Below are 23,169 nucleotides of genomic sequence, written 5' to 3'. Positions count from 1 at the left end.
TAAAGACAGGTCAGACAAATCCCATTCCAAGCATGTCCTATATACTCTGCTGATTTTTTCTGATTAAAAAATAACTTCACTGAATTAAACCCAAAGGAGTGCAAAGATCAGAGGTCACACAGGCTATAATTGGAATGCAAGGGAATAATATTACTATGTTCATACCCAGAATGATACGTTGAACTAATATGTCAGCAAATGGTTCCGTTTTCATAGCTTCAGAAGAGCTATCCAGTAAATGGATGAAACATGTTCTATTTAAAATACATTTCAGGCTTCATTTTGCAATGAGCAAATGAGAAATCATTTTTAAAAATCTATGCTTTTATAGCAAGCAATTTTCCTATAATATTTCTGTGTAAAGTTGGACTTGGAAAGGTGATATCACGTCAGGCGACAATTTATGGTAAGACTATGGTTCAGAAAAGTGCATAAATGTGCTTGTTATTTGTTGTGCATACAGCTTTATCAAAATTAATGAGTCTTAAGCATTTACTTAATAATTATTTTGCTGAGTCAAGGCTATGGAAGCTTTTTCTGTCCTCAGAAAAAGGGCACTCTGACCATCAGTAGTATGACTTATTTCTCTCATTAATTGTACACTTGTAAAGGAATGTAACCTGGAACGTCCCAGCTGCGTTAGGAGTGAGGCCACCGGCCCTTCCAGGGAAAGGTTGCCTTTGCAAAGGCTGCACCTTTGGTTTAGGACAAGGTTCCACAGCGTTGAATAATGACAGGAACCACATTTTTATTAATCTTAGCAGAATATATTTCAAGTCTACGGGTTTTTCTCTGTTTGTCTTATGAGGCCGGGAAGTGCCAAAACCAAACAGGCCAAAACCCCAGGCAGATGTTCCTTTAAAAGTGTATTGGAAGATGTGACAGGCTAACGCAATCTTCTGTTTATAGAATGAAGAACCCATTTTCTCCAAGGACGGCAGTAAGTTCTTCATGACTGTCCCCGTGAAGCAGGGAGGCCGAGGCGAATTTCACCACATAGCCATGTTTATTGTTCAGGTAAGTTTTTGGGTCAGGGTATTTGTAGTACCCCAGGAGTCATCTAGGATGCTTGCTGAGGATACCTGACCCAAGCAAAGGCTGACACATAAATAGTCTCTGCACCCGTGTTGGGAGGTGCTTATTCGTCATATCCAAACTGTCGCTGTCTGCAGAGGGACATATTTCTAACCTCTTGCAGTGTAAACAGAGGTCTCTCTCACCATAGACCCGTGCTATGGTGGCACATAAAATCTGTTAATTACATGTCTGAAGTACGCTCTCTGGAAGATTTCCTGTTTACTTTGTGCCTCTCTAGCCAAACAGAGATGTTTTCTTGTTAAACCCTTCTGTCAATAATAACAGTCTATGTGAATGAACGAGTGTTTTATAGCCACGGAAATTCAAGAGACCTGATGGAATGCTCATTTTACATCCTTTATATATACTATGTATGTGTATGTCGAATTTTAGATGTCAATTCAGAATATTCAGAATTCTGAGCTTGCACACAAGAACAAGGGGAGGCAATACCCTAAAATTAAAATTTTGTGAAAACTAGGGCTCTCATATTACCTGTGCAATGTTTTCCAGTGGCTTCTGCTTCTCAGGGTCATTGCTTTTTCCAAAGAAGAATTTGAAAGAAGATGAATTTGCCCTATGACTTTGAAGGTCGCCAGTATGAAGTTGAGATGAACTAATAAAGGAAATTATGCCCTAGAATTGAATACTTCCAAGGCATCTATTTAAATGAGCAGAGCATTAATCCAGGTTCTTTAACGGTACCATGTGACATAGGAGGGATTATCAAGGTACCTAAAACATCAGAATAACAGCCTTGGTACCAAGCAACTCTATTATCCTCCTTTATGGCAGTGTTCTCGTATGAACATTATTAGGTCTGAAATATGTTCAGAGTGTACTGCAGACAGCACAAGAGCAAAAGAACCTTAATGAAATTTTAACCTGAAGAAGCAAGAACAAGATACTCAGTCACTGAAGTAAATATATCAAGAAAGGATCAGAGAAGAAAAAAGGGAACAAAGGCATATTAAATTCTGTTTTCTAAAAGAACAGTAACTCAGAAGAGAATCTGATAAAGGTGTATTAATATAATAACCACCCAAAAATCCACAGCAAAACAAAACCATTTAGTCTATCAAGTTTGAGTTTGGCTTCTTCCCCAGAATGAATTAAAATCATTAAAATAGATGAAATAATAAAAATGTAGATCTAAAAATTGACCTGTAGCAAAGATAATACATACATATATGATAAAAATTTACCTTAAACCTGCAAGCTCTGTCATTTTTCAGTGTTAAAGAGTCCAGGAAACTTGATTCCCGTTCAGGAAAATATTTAACAAAAGAGGAAGCCCACTCCTTCAGTAAGGCAGTTAAATGTGTACCTCATTATATACACATGTTTTAATTCCACCAGAATAATTTTTAAGGTCAAGTTTATGATTAAGAATTCAGTACTCTCTGCCCTTCTTCGGCAGAATTAGAACCTTGGGTGATGCACAGGTCCAAAAATCGAAGCCTTTTAACTGTTTGGAGCACCAGACAGTGATGGCACAGATAAAGAAGTCTGAACGGCAGCATCCATGGCCAATTTGGCTTTAAGTATATAGCTGCTCCTGAGGAGTGAAGGAAATATGATATCCCACGTATCAACCATTATTCATCAGCATAAAAATGGTGTTAACCGTTGCTCATAAAGTGGTTTGTCCCATCCGCTGTTCGTCACACCTCATGAGAGCCGCAGAGGCACGGCGGCGGCCCTGCAGAGCTGAAAACCGTCGGCAGGGCGCCCGCCGGTGCCCGGCTCGCGGGGCCGGTGCCGCTGGCGTCGGAACTGGGAGTTGAAGTCGGCCGAGCTTCTCGGTGCTCCGGTCTGCAGTGTGGCTCTCTGCTCGTTAACCAAAACGCGCCTCCAAACGCGGGAAAGTTAAAGGCGTTGTCTTGACCCAACGCGAACGCAGACTGGCACGGCAGTAAACGTTAATGCCTCGCTTTAGATTCGGTTAATCACGGGGGTTTACTTGTCCGCGCAGCCAGTGGCAAACAGTAGTCTTTCTTGGACCGCATTTCTTGGACTATCGTTTAGAAGATCGTGTTAATGATACAATCGAAGCAGGTTAGCAGAAGCATCTAATTAAATCTTTTGTGAGGGGGAAAGTTACTGTTTAAAAAGATAAAAGGTCTATCATAGATTTTTTGCTGTCAGAATTTAAGAGCTAGATATGTGTCTTGTTTTCAAATGCTTTTAGTAACTTTTGAAATATTTAAAAGAAATTAATCTCAAAATGGAATTGAATTGTGTTACATGTCTAGAAAATTCTTACTTCGGGTTTTGCAGCTCCAGAAAGTCTCTTTTTTCCAACCACAAAATAAGAATTATAAAGTAACTTTAATGGATCAAGGCAAGAACTTCCTGCAAGCTTCATAAATTATTTATTATGGCCGTAACCTTGAAAAATAACCATATTTATTAACGCTTGGCTGGGCTTTTTATTGCTGCTTCTTGTTAGATTCTGTGATCTCAATATTTAAATATTCCTTTCAATAGTCACAGCTCTTCTCTCTCTCCAGAGAGGAAACAGTCACTTCTAATAAATTACTAATTTGTATTTTAATCATTCCCTGAGATGTCACTGAATATCAGAACCTTCCTGAACAAGGGAGCCGAGTTTAGTAAACGTCCGTACAATACCTGGCACAGTGTCCTGATTTCAGCTGGTACTTGCAGGACCTGTTATAGGGCCACTGGATCACTCCATCCTCATGGATCTTGCCACTACCAGATGCATCTGCTCTGTGTCGGTTACCGCTTTCTGCTTTCTGGTCATTGCTGCTGATGATGTGGAGCTCAGCGTACAGGGTATGGCTTAGAAATAAATAATAATGAAAAAAAAGGCATGTGCCTTTACACCTCTTTTTGTAGGCCCACAGCTCCATCCCTCTTGGGGCCATTCTCGCGAGATTCAACTGATGTTCCCAATTCTCAGGGCTTAAAGGCCAGAAGGGCACCATCAGATCCCCCACCTGACCTTCCTTTATGACTGCTTGGCTTCACTCACCTAGTCAGCAGTGTGTGCTGACAAAAGGTGAAATATAAGCTGAAGTGTCACCTCTTTTCTTTGCAAAGATCTGTTCTGAATTTGAAATCCTAGGAATTTCTGTAGCCAAGCCAAGCGTTGTAGCCCTAATACACCAAACCGTTCTTTGAGTCTGTTCATGCAGTGGTATAGTAAGGGTTGGAGTTTTAATCTTCAGCAGCCCAAACAAAAATTTTACCTCTTGCGCGAGCAAGCACTCAACTGAGCTTCTCAATATTCAGCTTTCATTATTTTTAACTTGTATGTATCGGATAAGAAAACTGCTGCAGCTTGCAGCCAGAGAGTCGGATGTTGCCTCAGGTTAGATGCACATTAACGCCTGCACTTTCCATACTTAGTCCCAGGTGCGATGGCTGAGAAAAGTACGAGCACATTTTTCAGGAGGGGATTTGTACTTCCCCTTGTAAGCAGTTATTTTCCTAGACTCTCACTGGAATAGAAACAATTTGTGAGAGGGAGCAAGGGGTGCTGACACTTCCCGGCTTGTAAGCATTCGGTTCAATTGCCAAAAATCAGAGGCTAGTCCTAGACTCCCTATGGCCCCTGGAGGGAGAGAGGCCCCTCCAGAGTGTGTTTTGGAGCAAATGCCAAACCTGGGTGCGCGGTGCATTCCTCGGAGAGTTTTACCGGCCTCCTCGGCTGCAGGTGCTGTTGCAGCCTCTGTCCGCACAGCCACCTCGCAGTAAACTTGGCTCGGTGCAAACACACAAGACGTGAAAGCCCAGCAAACACGTTCTGGTTCAGGGTTTGATTGCAGGGCTCCAAGTCAGGTTCCCTTGCTATGCCACTGCTGTAAGTAAAGGGAAAAAAAGCACTATGAGGAAGCAAAATGTATGTGGTGACAAGCTTGTTAGCTTGAAACATAGGACTTCCGTTGTCTGTTTGCGTATCGGCAACTGAAAGAAAAATTGTGGTGGAAACTGAGATGATTTAATAGCTTTGAAAAGTTTATGTATGAGAGGGAAAGGACACTTGAAGTCCTGGCCTTTCAAAACATTGGTTTTGTAATTTAAAGATATTACATTGTACATTAAAGATTAAAAAGCTGCAATCCGTAATGACGTGCACAGACAATCCTATTAGGCAAAGAAAAACATAAGAACTAAGATGAAAGTTAAATATTTTCCATTTCTCCCCAGGCTAAAAGTGAACAAATCAGTGTGAGACACCTAACATCGGGAAACTGGGAAGTTATCAAAATCCTGGCATATGATGAAAATACTCAAAAGATGTAAGCAGTATTCTCTTTGTCTGTTTAGGAAAATATCTGAATTACTAATGTGGAATCCATTTAACTGGAAGTAGTGTATCTAAAATTAAGTAACAATATTTCTTTCATTTTTGAGCATCTCCGTAAATTCTACACTCAGAATACATAAAATGCATTTGTAAGATAATTTATCTGCCAGTGTATTACTGCATGCATTTTTATGTGGCGGGAAAAGGAGTATACCATGACATCAGTTGACTCAACTGTTTTTTAAATAAAAGAAATCACACGATGCAGCAGCAACAAAATTTTGGTGGCCTTTTACTGGATTCCAGATAAGAAGTCCTACTAAATTACTAGGCTTAATAAAACCCCAAGTGCTTCAGCTTTCAAGTTTGCTTGGTAACTGCAGGAGGTCTCTTGGACCTTGTTTGGGGATCAGACTCAAACATGTAAGTTCCAATGATGACATATAGCGGCATCTCAGAATCCTTGAGTTTCATCCGGATCACTCAGCGAGGGAGAAACCTTCTCAAAGCCCAGCCTGGAGCTGCAGTGCTTCCGAAATGGGAAGGAGATGTGCCACATACCTGGTGACTCCTGGAGCAGTAAGGAACTGACACAAAACATCTGAAGGCTCCAGCTGACTTCAGTGGATTTTGGTTACTCTTCACATATGTCTGCATAAAGCGAAAAATATGTGTTGAATTCTGATTTGAAGTAAATGATATTTCAGCAAGGACCTTTATGAGGCTGGAACAGTGCCTGTTGTCCTTAGTGTTACTTTCAGCAGATCTGATGGGATGCCCTTTCTGATCAGTCCTTCCATGGGTTTTGAAATGCATCTGAAGAGACCGTCCTGATACTTCTTGAAGCCACACATGAAAAAATGTTTGGATGTTCGTCAGCTTGCAGAACGCTTGTACACTGCATGTAGGTTGTCTCAGCTGCCTGAGAGGACTTCTTCACCCTCCTTACACCTCTCCAGCAGAAACTTTGTGAGGATCGCATGTGGGACCCACCAGGGACTTGCCTTGATATTCTCGCAGCAGCTCTACTAAGCCACTTTCCACCCACGTATCTTGTCAGTAAAACATTGTCTTGTGTGCTAGCTTCTATCACTGTATAGGAGAGAAAGTTGGTCTGCAGCTGAAAAAGGCTTCCAGGTTTCAGAAGGCTGTTGCACTTCACAATATGATTTCTTCGTGACCTTGTTCCACCCCTTAGATTTATATTGCGAACTCTGGGAATGAAAGAGCAGCTTTCTGATGTGAATTTGTGAGTACAAGTCATGATGGGTCCTGGTTGCTGACTAGAGCTCCTGGGCATTGCAAGAGTTAAACAGAAGCCATGAAGCACTATGTTTATCACTGTTTGAATATGAAATCATGTAGCCTTTGAAATAACTGCTCTGTACACTAGGTCTAAATTTTAGACTTGAAGTTTAGGTTTAAATTCAGGTATTTGCTCTTTGTGTATATTTGGGAATTTTTAATTCAGTAAATGTAATTTGTGACATTTTCCACTGCTCAGAATGCCTCCTATATCAGACAGTTTTCCAATCTGAGTTTAACTTTGTCTTTTGGGTGCAGTTATTTTTTAAGCACTGAAGAATCCCCAAGAGGAAGACAGCTACATAGGTAAGAAGTACATATGGCTGTATTAACAGCATCTTCATCCCAAGCTACAAATGCTAAGGTATTCTCTGAGCTTCATTGCTGCTTTGGGTGCTGGGTAATCGTTTGTATTGTATAAAAATGAGTGTACTGTAGCTGTAAGAAAGAAAGAACTGCAGTTTTCGCAAACTAAAAATGTTGATGATATTTGACATTTAAAAAAAAAGGGAAAATATTTCAACACAAAATACTTTTACCACTTATATCTTTACTAGCCTTTTAAAGAGAGTATAAAAACAATTACATTTAAATGCAAGCATGTAGTAAGGCTATATTTTTAAGACTAGTGAAATTATTTAGATAAAATTCATTTCTGGGATACTCATAGGTTTAAGATGCATAGAAAAAATACCTCCTCCTTACCAAATCCTTAGTGCTTAAATCTGAGGTTAAAATCTGAGATCAGTGAATCCTTTCTGCCCATGTTGCCCTAATAATATTTGTTATCCTAGGGCACTCTTAGTTACTGGGAACCTGGTCCTGCATTAGCCGGTTTGGTGCCTATCCTCACTGTCCAGTTTACAGCACAGTAGTCCACTGAGTCATCTGAATTAACTTTGCATCAGACACGAAATAGGACAGTGATATTTTGGCAAGATTAAGCACTGGAACAAATTCTGCCACTCTCTGAAGAGCTAATTTCTGATGTGGTGTATTTTATTCCAACGCAAACCTGGTATTTCTGATGAACTTTTTCCGCAGTGTATCAACAGTGGGATCACTGAATCGCCAGTGTCTCTCGTGCGACTTCTTGAAAGACCAGTGCACATACTTCAGTGCAAAGTTTAGCCCCATGAACAGGAATTTTTTACTGCACTGTAGAGGTAAGTCAGATATACAGCTTATATTATGTTAGTAGCATTTGTGTTTCCTGAATTAATGTATTCCCCTGAGAAGTGCATTAGGCCAGAGTCTACCGTTTGGCTCAGGAGTGGATTCCTCAAAACTTCTCTTCAGAGCTTATTGCCAGACTGTAAGTAAAGCGGTTATGCACGAAAGCTAAATAAACAAGTGAAATCAGAAAGCGGCTCCGATCCTGGGCCTTGAGTCCTAGTAAAGAACATTCTCTTTTAAATTCATCCTGGATAAAAATCCTTTGCAAAGTAAATGTGAAATTTTATTGTGATGGTTCATAAGAATAATGAGTGGAATAATCAACTTGAATGTATTTTGTGTTGGGACTGATCTCGGGCAATCATATCTAGTTAAAAGAATGAGGGCCTGTTTCCATAACACTATGTGTGTGTATATAGACATATATGTGCATACATAGACACACATACACCTACACATGTATATAAATATGTGTGTATGTATCAAAAATCAGGTGTGGTTTAATTCAAATATACAGATCCCCTTTATCAATAGAATTGCCATAAATAGCATTTAGCCAATTGGCAGCAGCTGGATTCAGTGCCCCCTAAGTAGGCTGGTGTGTAGAAACAGAATATTCCAGCCTGCCTTGAAAATTTTGTAATATGCACCCAGGAAATAAATACTGATAAATAAATAAGATGATAAAAACAGGTTCAGAAAAGCATGAGACAACCAATGATAAAATGCATAGCTAGACCTGCTGACCTTGAAACTAGCAATATTTTACAGACAACATTCCTTCAGTATTTTTTTCCCAGCCAGCATCACATTAAAAATAAGAGAACAAAAGTCATCTGAAATACGTGTGAATAGCCCATTCTGTTCACATGCATTTTTCCCATTTCTTTTGCAGCTGCACATTTTTTGCACACAAATAAAATACCTACCTGCTTGAGAATTGAATCTACTCAAACAAACTATGAATATATATTGGCTAAAATAAGTTTTTTTTTTTTGTGGAAGTGCACATATAATACCTAGGTGATTAGAAAAAATAAATATATCCACTACATGGTTTATACATGGTTAAACCTGCGGCGCAAGTTATGGAGCTAATCCTGAGGCCCTTACCCGAGCAAAGGCTGCACCAATAATGAGCTCCTTGTGATTTAAGTAGTTCTCCCTTGGGCCTGACATGGTCTCTGCTGCAAGAAGGAGTGTTGGTAAGTGAGGAGGAGCTTTTTGTACTGAATCAGCACTGTGCCAGGGCCCCCAAACATAGCTCCTCTTATTGTTTTAGCAAAGTATATTCAATCTGTATTTTTAATTTGTCTCTCTGATATGAAAATGTGGATATCAATAAGAGCTTGCACATGAAATAGTTCACAAATTCCTGACTTCCAGTGACTTTGGAGATTCCAGTTCTCTGTTTGAGGCTGATTAGTCTGTAGAGCAGCCTCCCAGGATTAAATTTACACTTTAAATTGCAGCCAGATTAGCCTAAGTTGAGAGTGGTGGACAGAGATGATAAAACACCATCATAAACTTCTTAATGCCTCTGACATAAATGTATGGTTGTCATAACCATAATAAGCTGGGGCTTATTCATTGCTCTTCTCTTGTGTCAGCTGGAGTTGACGATTAAGGCAGCAGTGTGGCCCCACTGTACTACTACAGCCCTGCAAAATGCCTGTGTTGGTGAGGATCTGTCACAGTATCTTTAAGTTGATAGAGACATCACCACAGAGCAGCATTAAAGCTCTTCTGCTTGGAGATGCTTGCAAGAGTACAAGGTAAACTGCCTTGAGGAGACAGATGACACCACACGTAGGTACATACACACTCGTTTTCCAACAGCAAATGAGCCTGACTGGATTGTAACAAAAAACAGTTCTCCCAGAAAATCCTTGGGGGATGCTGGACTAGTCCAATCTATGCAAGTTTCAATTCTTCCACCTCCTGTTTACTCATGAGCACCTTTATTAGGATAACTTTTTCTCCATAGTTACCTTCAGACAGGAGATCTGTCTCATTATACCAGTTGTATCCATCTCCAGAACATCTCCAGAGACTTTCTTGAGCGAGGAGTTAATTCCTAGCTTGGTAGAAGGAGGACAACTTTGACAACCTCTCAGTCTTGGCAAGCTTCCCTTTTACTTTCCACACTGCCTGTGGCTTTTTCCTCTCCATTCAAACAAGATCCTTCAGAAAGGGAGTAATTGTTTTCCCCATTTTATACAGGGGGAAATAAAATGTGGATTTGTGTTAGTGAGTCACAAGAGGTCAATGGCAGATCCAAGGCGCATACTCAGTTCTACTGAGGTCTAAGACAGCGCCTTTAACACAAGTCTGTCTTCCTCCTTCTTGATTGGCTTTTTAATCTACTTTAATCTCCCTTTTTATATCTGCCTTCATCACTCCATCTTGTAGGAGTGTAAGCAGAGCTGGCCTGGAAAATGCCAGTGCTTCCCCCGGCAAAATGTCATGTTCTGAAAAACTATCTTTCCTAAACGGGAATTCAAAGCAAAAAGACAAATGCACAAAAAAGCAAAAAGAATTAAAAAAGATTAAAAAAAGCAGAAAGAAACACTGAAGAAATTCTGTTCTTAAAGAGCTGAGGCACAAAGCTTTGATTTGGCAGCAATCTACCTGTGAGATTTCTGTCAGTATTCTCTCTTGAGGCAGAGAATAACATTGATGAAAATCTTCAGCGGAGGCTGTGAATGGCATTTATGCTATTTATTTCAGGTATTTCAGTTTCCCTAGGCTGGTGCCGTAATTAATGAAGAGAGACAACCAGGCAGCCTCTTTGGGATGACTCAAAACCCTAAATTAAGCTATGTCTCTGGACTGCTCTCAAAAGGGATCTTTTCGTCCTGGCTGGCTGTATGAGTCTAAACTCAAATTTCACAGGAGAGTCCATGCCCTCCTCTGCCCTGGGGCCTCAGGAACCTCAGCTTTCCTTCATCTGCCTTTCCAGCCCAGTAGTGGCAGCCTGCCTTGTAATTCAGACTGTCTTACCAAGAAACAAATCTAAGTTCTCTGTACATAAATTCCGTGTTTGGGGGGAAAAAAAGCATTTTCTTTTGCGAGTTAATACTAGTGGGAGTCCTCAGAGCAGGACAGTAAGGTAACTGTCCTATGTCCTCTTGCGTATTTGCACAGTACATTTTAACATGGAGAATTATTTCTGGTCCTTTCAGTTGCTTAGTAGTACAGTAGAAGACACAGTATCTAACATTACCATGAAGTTAAGACTGGATTACATTACACTTAGACTTGGCCACGGTACAGCTGCTCTTACAGAGCTGAGGTACCAGAGGAGTTTTTAAGTAGGTAATTAAGTGAAATGTATGATAATTTTGCGACACCTCTGTAGCTTTGCCTTAGAAAATATAAGTGAATTTTGTCGTTAATTCATTTGCAACTCAACCTAAAGTTAGTGTTTTGGAATGTTAAACTGCTGTGTTTTAGACAGCCCTTTAAGGGCCTCTGTAATTTTTTTATTTTTCACCTGTTGCTAAAAAAGGAGATATAAACAAGCCTCCTTCTGGGTACAGGGGGCCAGATAGCCTGCTGAACAGGCAAGATGCAGTATGGGTTTCACACCTTCTTGGTCCTGTAACCTTACCTATGTCCTTCCCAAAAGACATCAGTGGACTTACTTCTGTATTTGAAATGAAACATGTGTGCAGCGCTGGCAGAATATGACCTTACTTGGTTACTGGCATTTTCATTCTTTGATATCCGTTGAAATATTGAGTATTTACAACCCTACACTTCCTGTAATTTTTTCTCTTCTCAAACAGGGCCAGGGGTTCCGGTTGTTAGTGTGCACAGTACAAGTAATACTGGAAGTGAGTATTTCTTATTAATAGGTATTTTTCATTTTGGCCTTTGATTGTTTTAGGGAGCATGGAGGAGGGGAAAGACAGCTACAAGTAAGTGAAAACAAATAGATGGCTCATTTATATGAAGTTTTCTTAACTACCTTTTAGCAGCATCCACATCTGTAAATGATAAGGAAAGAAGTTAATCAAATTACTAAAACTTTCGTAAGCTTTTCAGATATGCTTTTTATGATGAGTGTGTATCTTCCCTCTTCTATTTACACTTGAGTTAATTAGATGGCAGGTTGTTCTTCATCCCTTTCACTTGCTATGTAAATTATGGTGCCATTACGTTACACCTCCTGTATTTTTAGAAATGTTTTTAAAGTTATAATCCAATTATCTTGAAGTAAGATACAGTCCTTGGAGGGCTGATGATCACATTGGACCTACATACAGTGAACTAAGTCCTGCTCTTACATTTTTCAAATCAGAGCAACTCCGCTGACATTTCCAATGATGACAAAACCAAGAATAAAGCCTTTTTAAGAGGGTTTTTGATACCTCTGCATTTCAAGTTCTGCTCATTACTTTCTCTATATGGGCGCCAAATCTGATACTATTTCCTGGCTGCATGAAGTGCTTTGTCATATACTATCCTTGAGCAGCAGAGCATGAAGGCATGGATTAGAGCAGAGGGGACATCCTTGCGTTCTAAAACGCTAGACTGACCTTTGGCAGTCCTAATTTAGTTCAGTAGATTATCCCCAGAATTGTTTGCAGAATCCTGAAGTTCTGAACTATACTTGTCTACATCCCTCTTGTCCTGAGTTGCTGCTCAGCCACAACAGAAGTATCTGGTCTTGCATGTTACAGTAGCCTACTGGTAATAGTATCATGCTGTCCAGTGTTAACTCCTTTTTCGTGTTTTTTTTTCTCCCCACTTTTTGTAGTGTTTGCAAAACTCAGTACCACAGTTCACTGAGCAGAAGGAATTTTTATCCAACTTAATAAAGGCTACATATTGCTCAAAGTAAAGTCATTGAGTTCCGCAGAGCTACTCAGTTCTGTGAAGGTAGACTTTGGCTCTTCATTATTTGTATCTAAAATACCATTCATAATGAAGCCTTTTAAAAAGGGATTTATGTAGAGCATCGTAAAGCAAAACAAAGGAAGTCGGGATACAGGGAGGTTGTTTGCTACAAAAACAAGAAACCAAATAATGAGACAGATAATTTATCTATAATGTTTCAGTGCAAGATTAGATGATCCTCTTCAATTAATAGAACAATGATTAAGGATTACTTCAATTATTTCATCCTCACACTATTATTATACCGTTTTGGTTGACTGCCCAGAACAAACATTCTTCTTAGATTATCCCTTTTGGCCCTAAGTGGAGGGTATATTGTTTAAAAAAAATTTACATTTTGGAAGCAAGGTTGGTAATTTAGGTAAAAAAGAAAAGAAAAAAAGAACTAATTAATCTTATTTTCGTATGCAAAAGGACTGCTTCAAATCTGTCTGAGGCATTAAACCAAATCAAAGTCTTGCTCTTTGTTGAAGTGTGGAAGACAAAGGACTTGCAGTGATCAAGTAGGGCTTTGCTGGCTAAATCCCGACACGGAGTATATGACTAAAAAGGTGAAAAGGAACGTGCTCGTCGGATCTGCTGGTGGAAGAGTGCCTATTTTGCTCTTCCAGGTGTCTTTAATCAGTTCTCCCTGTCAAGCTGTCTTTCGTATTCATGCCTGCAGCCTGAGAGAGCGTGCCCACTTGAGGCTGAGGCTCTTGCCCAGCGTATGAGCCTTTCCCCTCTCACATCTGCTGTTAGTGCTTGTCAAGGATACTAGTATTTGTCTTGTTCATCAGCAATTTCATTGCAAGTGTTTTAACAAAAACAAAGCATGTTAAAGCCAGAAAATGGAATAGAGGTATGTTTTGAATTAAGCTGATTACTCACTTTTTGAATAACAAAACAGTTTTGTTCTAACAAAACAGTTATGTTAAAAACATGTTTTTTCAAGAAGGGATTCATTTACAAGATTTATTATTGCACATTTGTCTCTTCTTTTTTATTTTTTTAGAATCTCGATTCCTCTCTGATGTAATGATTCTCCATACCTTTCAACTTATTTTTTCTTGCTATTTTCTACAGAGTTTTACATATTGGAAGATAACGCTGTGTTGAAGGAAGCTGTTTTAAAGAAGAAGAATTCCAGGACAGAAATTAAAATGCTTCACATTGAGGATTACGGTAAATTTAGCAAAATGTTATTTTAACAAACCAAAAGCTTTCTTGAAATGTTACTATTTTTCATCTGTGTAACTACCAGCCTTTAATGTTTTGCTCTTTTCTTAAAAGAACTCCCTTTACAGTTGTCACTGCCAAAAGATTTCACGGATCGAAACCAGTACGCCCTTCTGTTAATAATGTAAGTATCCATGTAGAATCACTAAAAACAATAAAAACTGCCTCGTAGAAAACAGTTAATTCTGTAATTACAAAATGCAGTTAATGCCTGTGCAGGAAAACAACCTCATAGATCTGAGTTGATACATCAGAAGGCTTGTTCTCAGGAAGATTTTGTTTTTGGTGCTGTCTGGTAGACACGCCTGGGTTTTTTGGGCTTGTCAAACCTAGCTCTAGTTCGCTGTCCTTTCGTGTACACAAGGCACCAGCCCTTCTGATGATGTAGCTGCAGAGTAATACCGCTGCCTTCGGTGGCCCCATACGGATCTCTGCCCACAGAGAATCTGATTCAGAGAGTGTGCGGTTATTTTTCTTTTTTTTCTCTGATAGGAATGGGTAGCGCTTCTAAGAGGGGCTCAGTTAAGACACATACAGCAAAACTGCTTTTGGGAGCACTAGAAAAAAAATGTTTTTTGAGCATCAGTGGCTGAAAGCATTACAGGCATGATCCAAAGTCTGTTGATGTTTATAGAAAACCTCTGTGGGAGGAAGGAGGTACTCCCTGACCACCTGTGCTATTCCTGTAAAACGAAATAGTGTTTTTCCTTGAGAGATAGTCCGCCTTTAACTTTTCCATGTGGAGAAAGTGTAGCAGAGGAAAGGAGCAGTCACGAGCACCCCAGCAGCCTACCTGAGAGCGCGGCTGGTGGCCGGCTCGTAGGTGGCACTTGGCACTCTCTGCCGGAGCTGAGCAAGGCTGCCCCAGGTGGAAGGGTTGGCCTCTACCTACAGTCTTCTTTCTGGCCCTAATGTTGTCTGTTCCTCTCCAATAAATCAGTGGTTCCTAATGGTCACAGAAGGGATGAATAACTGGGGAATTTATCCTGATGTTCCCCAGAACGCTGCTTTCCTGTTGTTCCCTCTGAATGCCATAGATGGATTCACAGTTCTGCTTAATATCTCCAAGAAAGTGTTTTCTGTGTTCCTGAACTCCTTATGGCCCTGGATAGATCTTCTCCTAGTATCTTATGGAAGGAATTGATGCAAATTTCGCTAACACAGATGTAGGGGTGCGCTGCTAAATTCTTGAAAATATAACTTTGGATGAGCTCTGTCACCTGGAGTAGACCTCCTTCTAAGGACATCAGAGGTCCTTCTTGCTATATGTGAGGTCAAACTCACAAGTTGGAGCGACTGAGTGATTCTGAAGTCCTGTACTCCGATCATTTCTTAGGAAATGGGAAAAAGAGGCATAAAACTATTTATTTCAAAGCCCAGTCCACCTATATTTAAAATTCAGTCTACTCACTTGTATTTAAGTGCAGCTGTGGAGGCTCTCTGCTTTACATGGCTCATGAACACATTCTTCTTTTCTTGTGGAGAAAGAGGACATGTGTGTTATTTTATCTTTACAATGTTTGCTAGCGTGAATCTGGAAACACGTTTGTATTTTGAGCAGCTTTTTTAAGTATGCCGAAGGCAAACAGACTCTGCTAATTGACACCAGCAGCATTACAAGGAGTTGCAAACGCTTGCACTTGTTCTTTTCTCTGAGCGTAAGGAAACAGTAAGGTCTTAGCAGTGTAACACTGTTCTTTTAAGTATCCTAGTGAATACACTAGGGTACTATTCCTCCTGGTAGAATATAAATTTATATACTCAGGTAAAACCTAGCGAAGAAAGGAAGCAGAAACCTGAAGCAGGCCAACGCCAAAAAGAAAAAAAGAAAAAGCTAAGGAAATGGTTTGGTGAAATGGTATGAAATGGTTTTAGATACCAAGAGTCCAGATAAACAAAAAAGGTATTGAGGCAGGGTCTGAATTTCAAATTTGCTGAAGTTAGAAACCAATGAACCAATAATTTCACCAAGTCACTCTGTATGGATATGTTTTACAATATTTTTTTTCCTGTAACATGCATGTGGGATGAAAAATACTTTTGTTAACAAATATAAATTGTGGTACATATATGTGGTATTTGTATATATACAAATATAATTTATATAATTATAATTTGTATAATTTTGTGTATTATAATTGTATAATTTGTATTACAGAGACTGTGCTTCTTTTTAGTCAAATCTTTACCTTTGCAACACTGAATTCTCAAGGTTAGAAGAGAAAGACGTTACATTCCTTCAACAGCTTTTTACAAACTTTAAGCTAAGGTCGCTAGTAATCCCTTTTATGAGGTACAGATGTCCCAAAATGAAATATATGGCTAAAACTGTCATTGAAGTTGTAAGAAGTTTCCTTGTGGTATGATTACTTGAGCCTGTAAGTTGTAATATGACGTAAATTCTTTCTAGATCTTGAGAAAGTATGTTTGGAAACATGTGTGCATGCAGTTAATTTGTTGACCCACACAACTCCATGTTGACATCTTAGGGTTTTTTCATTATCAGAAGTAATACTTGCAGAAGAAAAATAGTAGTGAAATTTTGAAAAAGAACACTTATCAGTGTTCCTGGTAATAATGTTGGCTTAATTGTACATCAGCTTTTTGGAGTGCAAATTCTTTATAACACTTTAATGCAGACTATATACGCTTTTAGATATATATATAAATATACGTGTACACACAGAGAGAGAGAGAGCGATAAAAAGAGAAAATATATATTTGGAATAGTGAAGTGTTAGTAGATATGAAGTGGCTTTTACATTCCAGTTCAGTAGGACTGCACTTAGGCGGGGGCTTAAGAAGAAGGGAATAATCAGGAAGGAAAGAAGATGAGAGAAGGAGAAAAGGAGTTTAAACCGTGAAAGTCACCTCATACATTTTATCTCTGGAGTCCAATATAAATGCCCAGATCAGTGCGTATAGGCTACTGATGCTTTGTCTCCTGAGCTGGAGGGTAAATATGGCATATGAGATCTAACAGCCTGTGACCAGCTATTCGCTACAGTGATTGCTTGCAAGTAGTTCCCAGTCTCTGGTGAAGGTTCATGTTTCCTGTTTCATGGATGCTGCCAGGATCTGCTTTGCCTGTGTAGTCTGGCCTCTGTTTGCAGGATTTTGCCCTGATGGCCACTTTCGCTGGCTCACATTAAAGTGCTTTTGATGGTTGAGATACATAATCTGTACTGTAAATTTTCAGTAACAGCAAGTGCTTTTGTGTTGTGTCTATATGCCTTCTGGATATATGGTGTTACAACCCCAATAACACAAGCTGGAAATAGATAATTGGGGGAAAGTTCTATGTTATTCTCATGGTCACACAGTTCTGGGTAAGTTTTTTTTCAAATCACTGAAAGCTAATAGCCATATCAAAGATGCGTGGCTGTAATAAGGCTCCTGTATTCCTGTAGGGATGCCTACATGAAAATTTAAACTCCTAATGCACCCAGTTTTCTGAATGCTGAAATAGTCTGTGCTGGTAGCTTCTGGTCCTGGCACAAAACCCTGGCGTTAGCTCAGTACAGCTCAGTGTAGACACAGGCTTCCTGCAGCTCGGCTTCAGGAGCAGGCCCTAAATATCCTTAAATGCGAGCTGTAATCTTCATAAGGCTTTTGTGAAGACTCTTCCATTAGCAGTTGTAAAGCATGCTGCAACACTTAAATACAAGATCACTGTATCACTACGTCAAAATGTATGTTAATCTGTATGACTGGGCTACCTAAATAGATACATAGGTCTCAAATAGGAGCTAGCTACATCATCTAGCACTATTTTTCTTTCTAGAATTGTGATGCATAGCCCATAAAATGCTGAATAGATTATAACACTCTCCTTTCTTCCATTTGTTCTCCTAAACTACTAATGCATTTCACACTCAGTTTCCTTCAGATATAGTACGTACAGTGTAGCTATAGATTAGGCAGGTGTACAGTAATTGCCTGAAAGAGTGATTATCCTCTCTTTTCTATATAATTAGGATCAAAGTTTAAATTTCAGAGCCTTGATTTTTCTCATTATGTTTCACCTTACTCATTAAAAAAGTTGGAAGATACACTGCTTAGTAACGCACAGGAAATGATTAAGTAAAGACTTTGGCATTTCATCTGGGTAATAAAATGAAAGGTGGTAATCATTCTTTATTTTTCCTTGACCATAATTAACCTCATTCCTTCAAAATTTGTAGATAATATATCTTAAATGTCAGCATTTATTATTTAACACCATTTAAAACTGTCCGATATGTAAGTGGATATAGTACAACTGAATCGGTAGAGAGATTATTCTCATCCTCAAAGAAACAACCCAGCAGGTATTCATCCAAAGTAATCAGCAGATGTCCCCAAGAGGTTTCTGTCCATCTGTTTGTTTACTTATTTTCTTAGATTTTTGTAATTAACAGGAATCACTTCACCTATAATTGAAATGAAGAAAGGTTTAGGTCTTGCACAAGCAATCAAACCTGTTTATGCCTCCAGTTAATATACTCTCAGGACTGATAGCCAGATGAAGACGGTAGGGTTGGAAGTGAAACTTTTTCACAGCTTCAGGAATAATCCATTAATAGAGTAGCGGAAACGGAGAGAGGCGTAGTGCAAGTATTGGGAAATATCAGAGATCTGAGCGGTGATAATACTTTACATATTAATAGCCATCTTATTTATTTGTTGTAAAGGACTTTATTCGTTTGAATTGGCAGCTGTTGCGAGTGAAGGAACAAAGCTGCATAGTGAAGTTTAAAAAGATGTAGTGGATTGCACTACTTCTAATGCAATATACTTGCAAGGAGGACATCCCTGAAGGCCTTTGCATTTGGCTGTGTTGGCTCCTCCCCTGTAAAAGAACAGCAAAGTTTAATTTCATTGGGATCCCTAAGTTATGCAGATGGGTCATTAATTGTTTTGCGTGTCATCCATCTAATGCCTTCATTCCTCCTTCCTCTACCTAGTGTGGCAGTATTTTACTGCTCTTTTTGTGTTGCTGTTACATCAAAGTATTCAATGGAGATTCTTTTCTTTTTTACTACTTTACATTGTTTCCCCGTTCTTTGAACTTCATAATATTTTCCACGGCCCATAGGGTGAATTCGTTTAGCTCAGGCTAAACGAGGGATGAACTGGAAGATTACTCCAGCTATTGCGTTTTGGGCAGCAGTCTGGGTGCATGGGGAATGATGGAACTGTTCACTGCCTTCCTCTTGAGTCTAGTCTTCAAAAAGCTTGGAGAATAGTTGAACTAAGTTGAACTAACTAATCCACCCCCTTTTAGCCTCCCCTTTCTCTCACAGCAATACACCTCTTAAATAGGGTGGCATGGTAGGAGACCCTGTGTGACTAAATTGTTCATCTAATCTTTGTTAGAAAAAGCCAAGAAAAGATTGAAAGCCTCTCTTCCTTTTCTTATGACACAGGGCAGTGTTGCATCTCTTGTTCTCAAAACTATATTTTTGAATTCTTCAGCCTTGAGGAGTTTGGAGGGATGTTTTAAGAATAAAGGTTTTATTTCTTGTTTTATGATCTCTACTTCAGTCCTATCTGCCACAGGATTCTGCCCTGGTAACGGAACCACTTTCTGATGGTGCATTTTAATTGGTTTGGCTATGCCCGCAGGGAGGAGTTATAAATACACACGCCTGAAAACGGATCATGTATCTAAACAGGATGTATGAACAGGGAGAAAATGTTTGGGATTCTGTGGATTCTGGGATTTTGAGCAGGGAGGTTGGAGTAGATGATCTCCAGAGGTCCCTTCCAACCTAAACGATTCTGTGATTCTGTGATTCTGTGACCATGGACAACCCCGGAGTGCTGCTGCTTAAGGAGACCCTGGGGGATGTCAAAGAGTATGTAGCTTTGCAGTGCCATGTCGGTGCTGGCTATGGTTTTGCTGTAGTGCTTTGGCTCGTCTGTTTTTCCCTAACGTATAGCTGTAGTCAGGTGGGAAGAAGATTTCTGCATTTATATTACACCTAAGCATAAATGCTTTTCTTGCAGGCTTATTAGTGAAGTCGAGAAATATTTCTTTGAACAGGGTAACACTGAACAGAATTTAATTATTAGTAGGCTATAAATAGCAATGAATGTAAAACAGAAACTCTTGGATCCAGATACTTCAGACCTGTGAGAAAGCTGGAATCCCAGAACGCCACAGTTATAGTAGTGGCTGAAGAGTAAAGAGACCTTTTGATGCTAATGGGAATTTTGACATGCACCTCAATGGAAATGGCTTTAAATGCCTATCACAGGCTACTTAAATGGACATTCTTGAAATAAACTAGCCACTGGAAAATTGCTTCCAAAACAGTATGTCAAGCAACCCGTCATGAAGGAGTGGAGGAAGTATGGAGTTTAAAGTCTGAGCCTAAGACCAGCCCAGCTATGCCCTCCAGGGAAGGCGCTCGGGAGGAACGCTGTTGCCCTTCCCGCAGACGGAGAACGTTGCTGAGGTTTTGTTTCATTTAAACCCCTTTTTGGTTTAAAACACAGAGGAAAGCTTCTAAATGTAACCCTTGTTCTCCTTTTCCTGAGTGCCTAGATACAAACGAGGACACAGTGTTTGTTTTGTTTTTCCACTAGGTGGGAGGGGAACAGGCTGACTTGTGACTTTTTTGCTTGTGCAGGGAACAATAAACTATTGGAAAGATACCTAGCCAGACATCGCCAGGGTATTTCTGACATTATCTGATTGTGAAAGCTGGAAGAACTTAAAAATATATATATATAACTAGACAGAGGCTGCTAGTATTGAAAACAGTGGTAAAAGTTCTGTGAAAATAGCTCTGTCAGTGTAGAGGGCTTCTGAAAACCTTGCTATGTCCAATAAGCATAAATGGAAAGAGTTGTTCTGCTCCTATTGTAAAAATAGCAGCAATAAACTTCTGAGACTGGTGTTTTCCACCGAGCTCACTTGACAATAAGTGCCTCCAAATTCATTGCTCTGCATTGTTTCACAGTTAGCGTAATCACAACTGAATTGGTTAAGCAGACACAAAAATACCCTTGCTTTCTTTTTATAAAGCCAAGTGTAAACTTGATGCACAAGAAAATGATAAATCAAGCATAACGTATTGCCACTGAATCTAAAACTAAGTAATCCTGATTTCAGTGTATGATATACCAGCTGTGTGTGCTAGGTCCTACTGAATTGAGATCATATGCATGCATCATATGCCTGCTAATTAGTAGAACGATTACCTGGGAAGATGACGTGTTATTCCCAGCTAAAAAAAAGATACTGAATCAGCACCTTATTGTATGTAAAAGACAGCAGTTATTTTAGGAGATGGTGTTATCTCTTTTTCCTCCCACAGGTTTATGTAACTATCTCAAGCTAAGACTTCTTCAGCAAAATAATAATTTCTGTCTTCATCTTTCTTTCACCTTAGACAGGATATTCCCACAGACACTGTCCAATCTAATTTCCATACAGCCAGCACAAGCACTTTTACATTTTAATTTGCATTCAACTGGCAGATGCAGTCTGCATAGAAGTGTTTTACATTTTGTACAACTTCATGGTAGCCTGCTCTGTTACTCTGTGTTTATCTTGGGGGAAAAATAATGACAAGCTTCCCTTTTAAAATTGACGTTTTGTTTTCTTTGGAATAAAAAAAGTGTATGTGCCTTCAATGAAAAACGCTTATTGTTCTGCATATTCCCATTCTTTTCCACCTTTTCTTCTGTAAACCACCTTTTTTGTCACACAATAAACTTATCACTGCTGTCTGCATCCATTTCCTGCTATGAATTCGGATGGAGAAAATATAATTTTCTCCAGTGTGTACTTCAGTCTTCTTTGTAGCCTATTTCAGAAAATCCATTCAAGGATACAGTAATGCAGTTATTTTTTGTTTTCTGAGATGACGTCCTTCTTAAGAGTGTTATATAAGTCACAATCAGGGTACTGAACAAATTTTCCCTTGTGTCTGTTTAGTACGACTTAACGAATTCTACACGAGAGTTCTTAGAACTGAACTAGTCATTAGAGATAATGCTGGGTTTTTGTTCACTTTATTAGCATATAAGCACTATGGGCTTCAGTTTCCTGTTTCTTTCTATAAAGTCTATTCAGCTAGTCCGGCTACTGGCAACGCCGCAACATAGTGCTAATAAAGTTAAAGAAATTAATTTGCCTGCTGTTACCGTAGGGCTACCAGCACTGACGGTATCGATGAAAATGCCAATAATTCAGCAGGGTGGCATAACCGACTGAACTCTGCCAGCTGGGTTAAATGAAATAGTGGAGAACGGCAAAGCGCTTCACGTTGTCAATAGTCTTCGTTTGTGTCTGGTGTGTTGGTATTTGCAGTGATGAAGCTCCAGGCAGCCAGTTGGTTACAGATAAGTTTCACATTGACTGGGACTCAGTGCTTGTCAACTCTGATAATGTCATCGTAGCTCGATTCGATGGCAGAGGGAGTGGATTTCAAGGCCTTAAGATCCTGCAGGAAGTCCACCGGTGCTTGGGATCAGTGGAAGTGAAGGACCAAATAGCAGCCGTAGAGTACGTATGTGCAAACTTTTCTTCTCTATTACTCCACCTCCACCTTCCAACTGGCACTGCCCAGAATGTTTTCTTTGCATAGTGAATGCCATTAATGTTTGTTTTTAATGCAGTTGCAAATTTTGAAACAATATTTCTTTGCAAACAGCAAATTAAAGATCGAAGAGGTGCTTTCTTTTTGTGTTGGTGCTTCTCTTTGATAAAGCAGCCCTTCACTTTAAATATGCAATCTGAATATGCCATCTAAGCTAGCTCATATTTGCTTAGATTTCTCAGAAAAATATCTTACAGTGCAAAATGTTATTGTTTTATTGCGTTTGCGTTACAGTATTTTAGGCCTGTTGAATAGGATGCTGCTCTCACTTCCACCACAGATTCCTGGGGTAATTATACCCAGCAAATGGGCTCATAATGGTGTAAATGAGAGCAAAATTTGGACGAGTGACTATTTCTCACTTGCATTATCATTCTCATATTGGTATAAATCCAGCGGCTGCAGCAGACAGTCATCTCCCACTGTAGATTTGTCACACGCGGCTTTGACAGCCCTCTTTACCAAGGGGTCCCCTCTGAAATCAGCTGATGTTAAGGTTTGGATGGACTTTTTCTAGGGCTCCTCCAGTAAAGGCTAGGGCAGGCTGTAAGGCAGATCTATTTATTTATTTATTTATTTAGTTATTAAAAGGAGGTGATACTTCAACCATTGCAT

At 39.5% G+C, this 23,169-nt stretch overlaps 1 protein-coding gene across 3 annotated transcripts in view; it reads left to right on the top strand.

The window, feature by feature from the left end:
• DPP10 (dipeptidyl peptidase like 10) overlaps positions 1–23,169 on the top strand; it is a 552,866-nt gene that overhangs the window by 518,189 nt on the left and 11,508 nt on the right. For all 3 annotated transcript variants that reach the window (XM_068949176.1, XM_068949174.1, XM_068949175.1), the window contains exons 13-20: positions 910–1,017; positions 5,257–5,348; positions 6,920–6,967; positions 7,706–7,827; positions 11,629–11,676; positions 13,808–13,906; positions 14,015–14,084; positions 22,266–22,460. In XM_068949176.1, the coding sequence (XP_068805277.1) occupies positions 910–1,017; positions 5,257–5,348; positions 6,920–6,967; positions 7,706–7,827; positions 11,629–11,676; positions 13,808–13,906; positions 14,015–14,084; positions 22,266–22,460 (782 nt within the window). The remainder of the gene's footprint in view (positions 1–909; positions 1,018–5,256; positions 5,349–6,919; positions 6,968–7,705; positions 7,828–11,628; positions 11,677–13,807; positions 13,907–14,014; positions 14,085–22,265; positions 22,461–23,169) is intronic.

Source organism: Struthio camelus, chromosome 6 (assembly GCF_040807025.1).
Source record: "Struthio camelus isolate bStrCam1 chromosome 6, bStrCam1.hap1, whole genome shotgun sequence".
NCBI lineage: Eukaryota > Metazoa > Chordata > Aves > Struthioniformes > Struthionidae > Struthio > Struthio camelus.
This window is presented reverse-complemented; position numbering and strand designations above follow the sequence as displayed.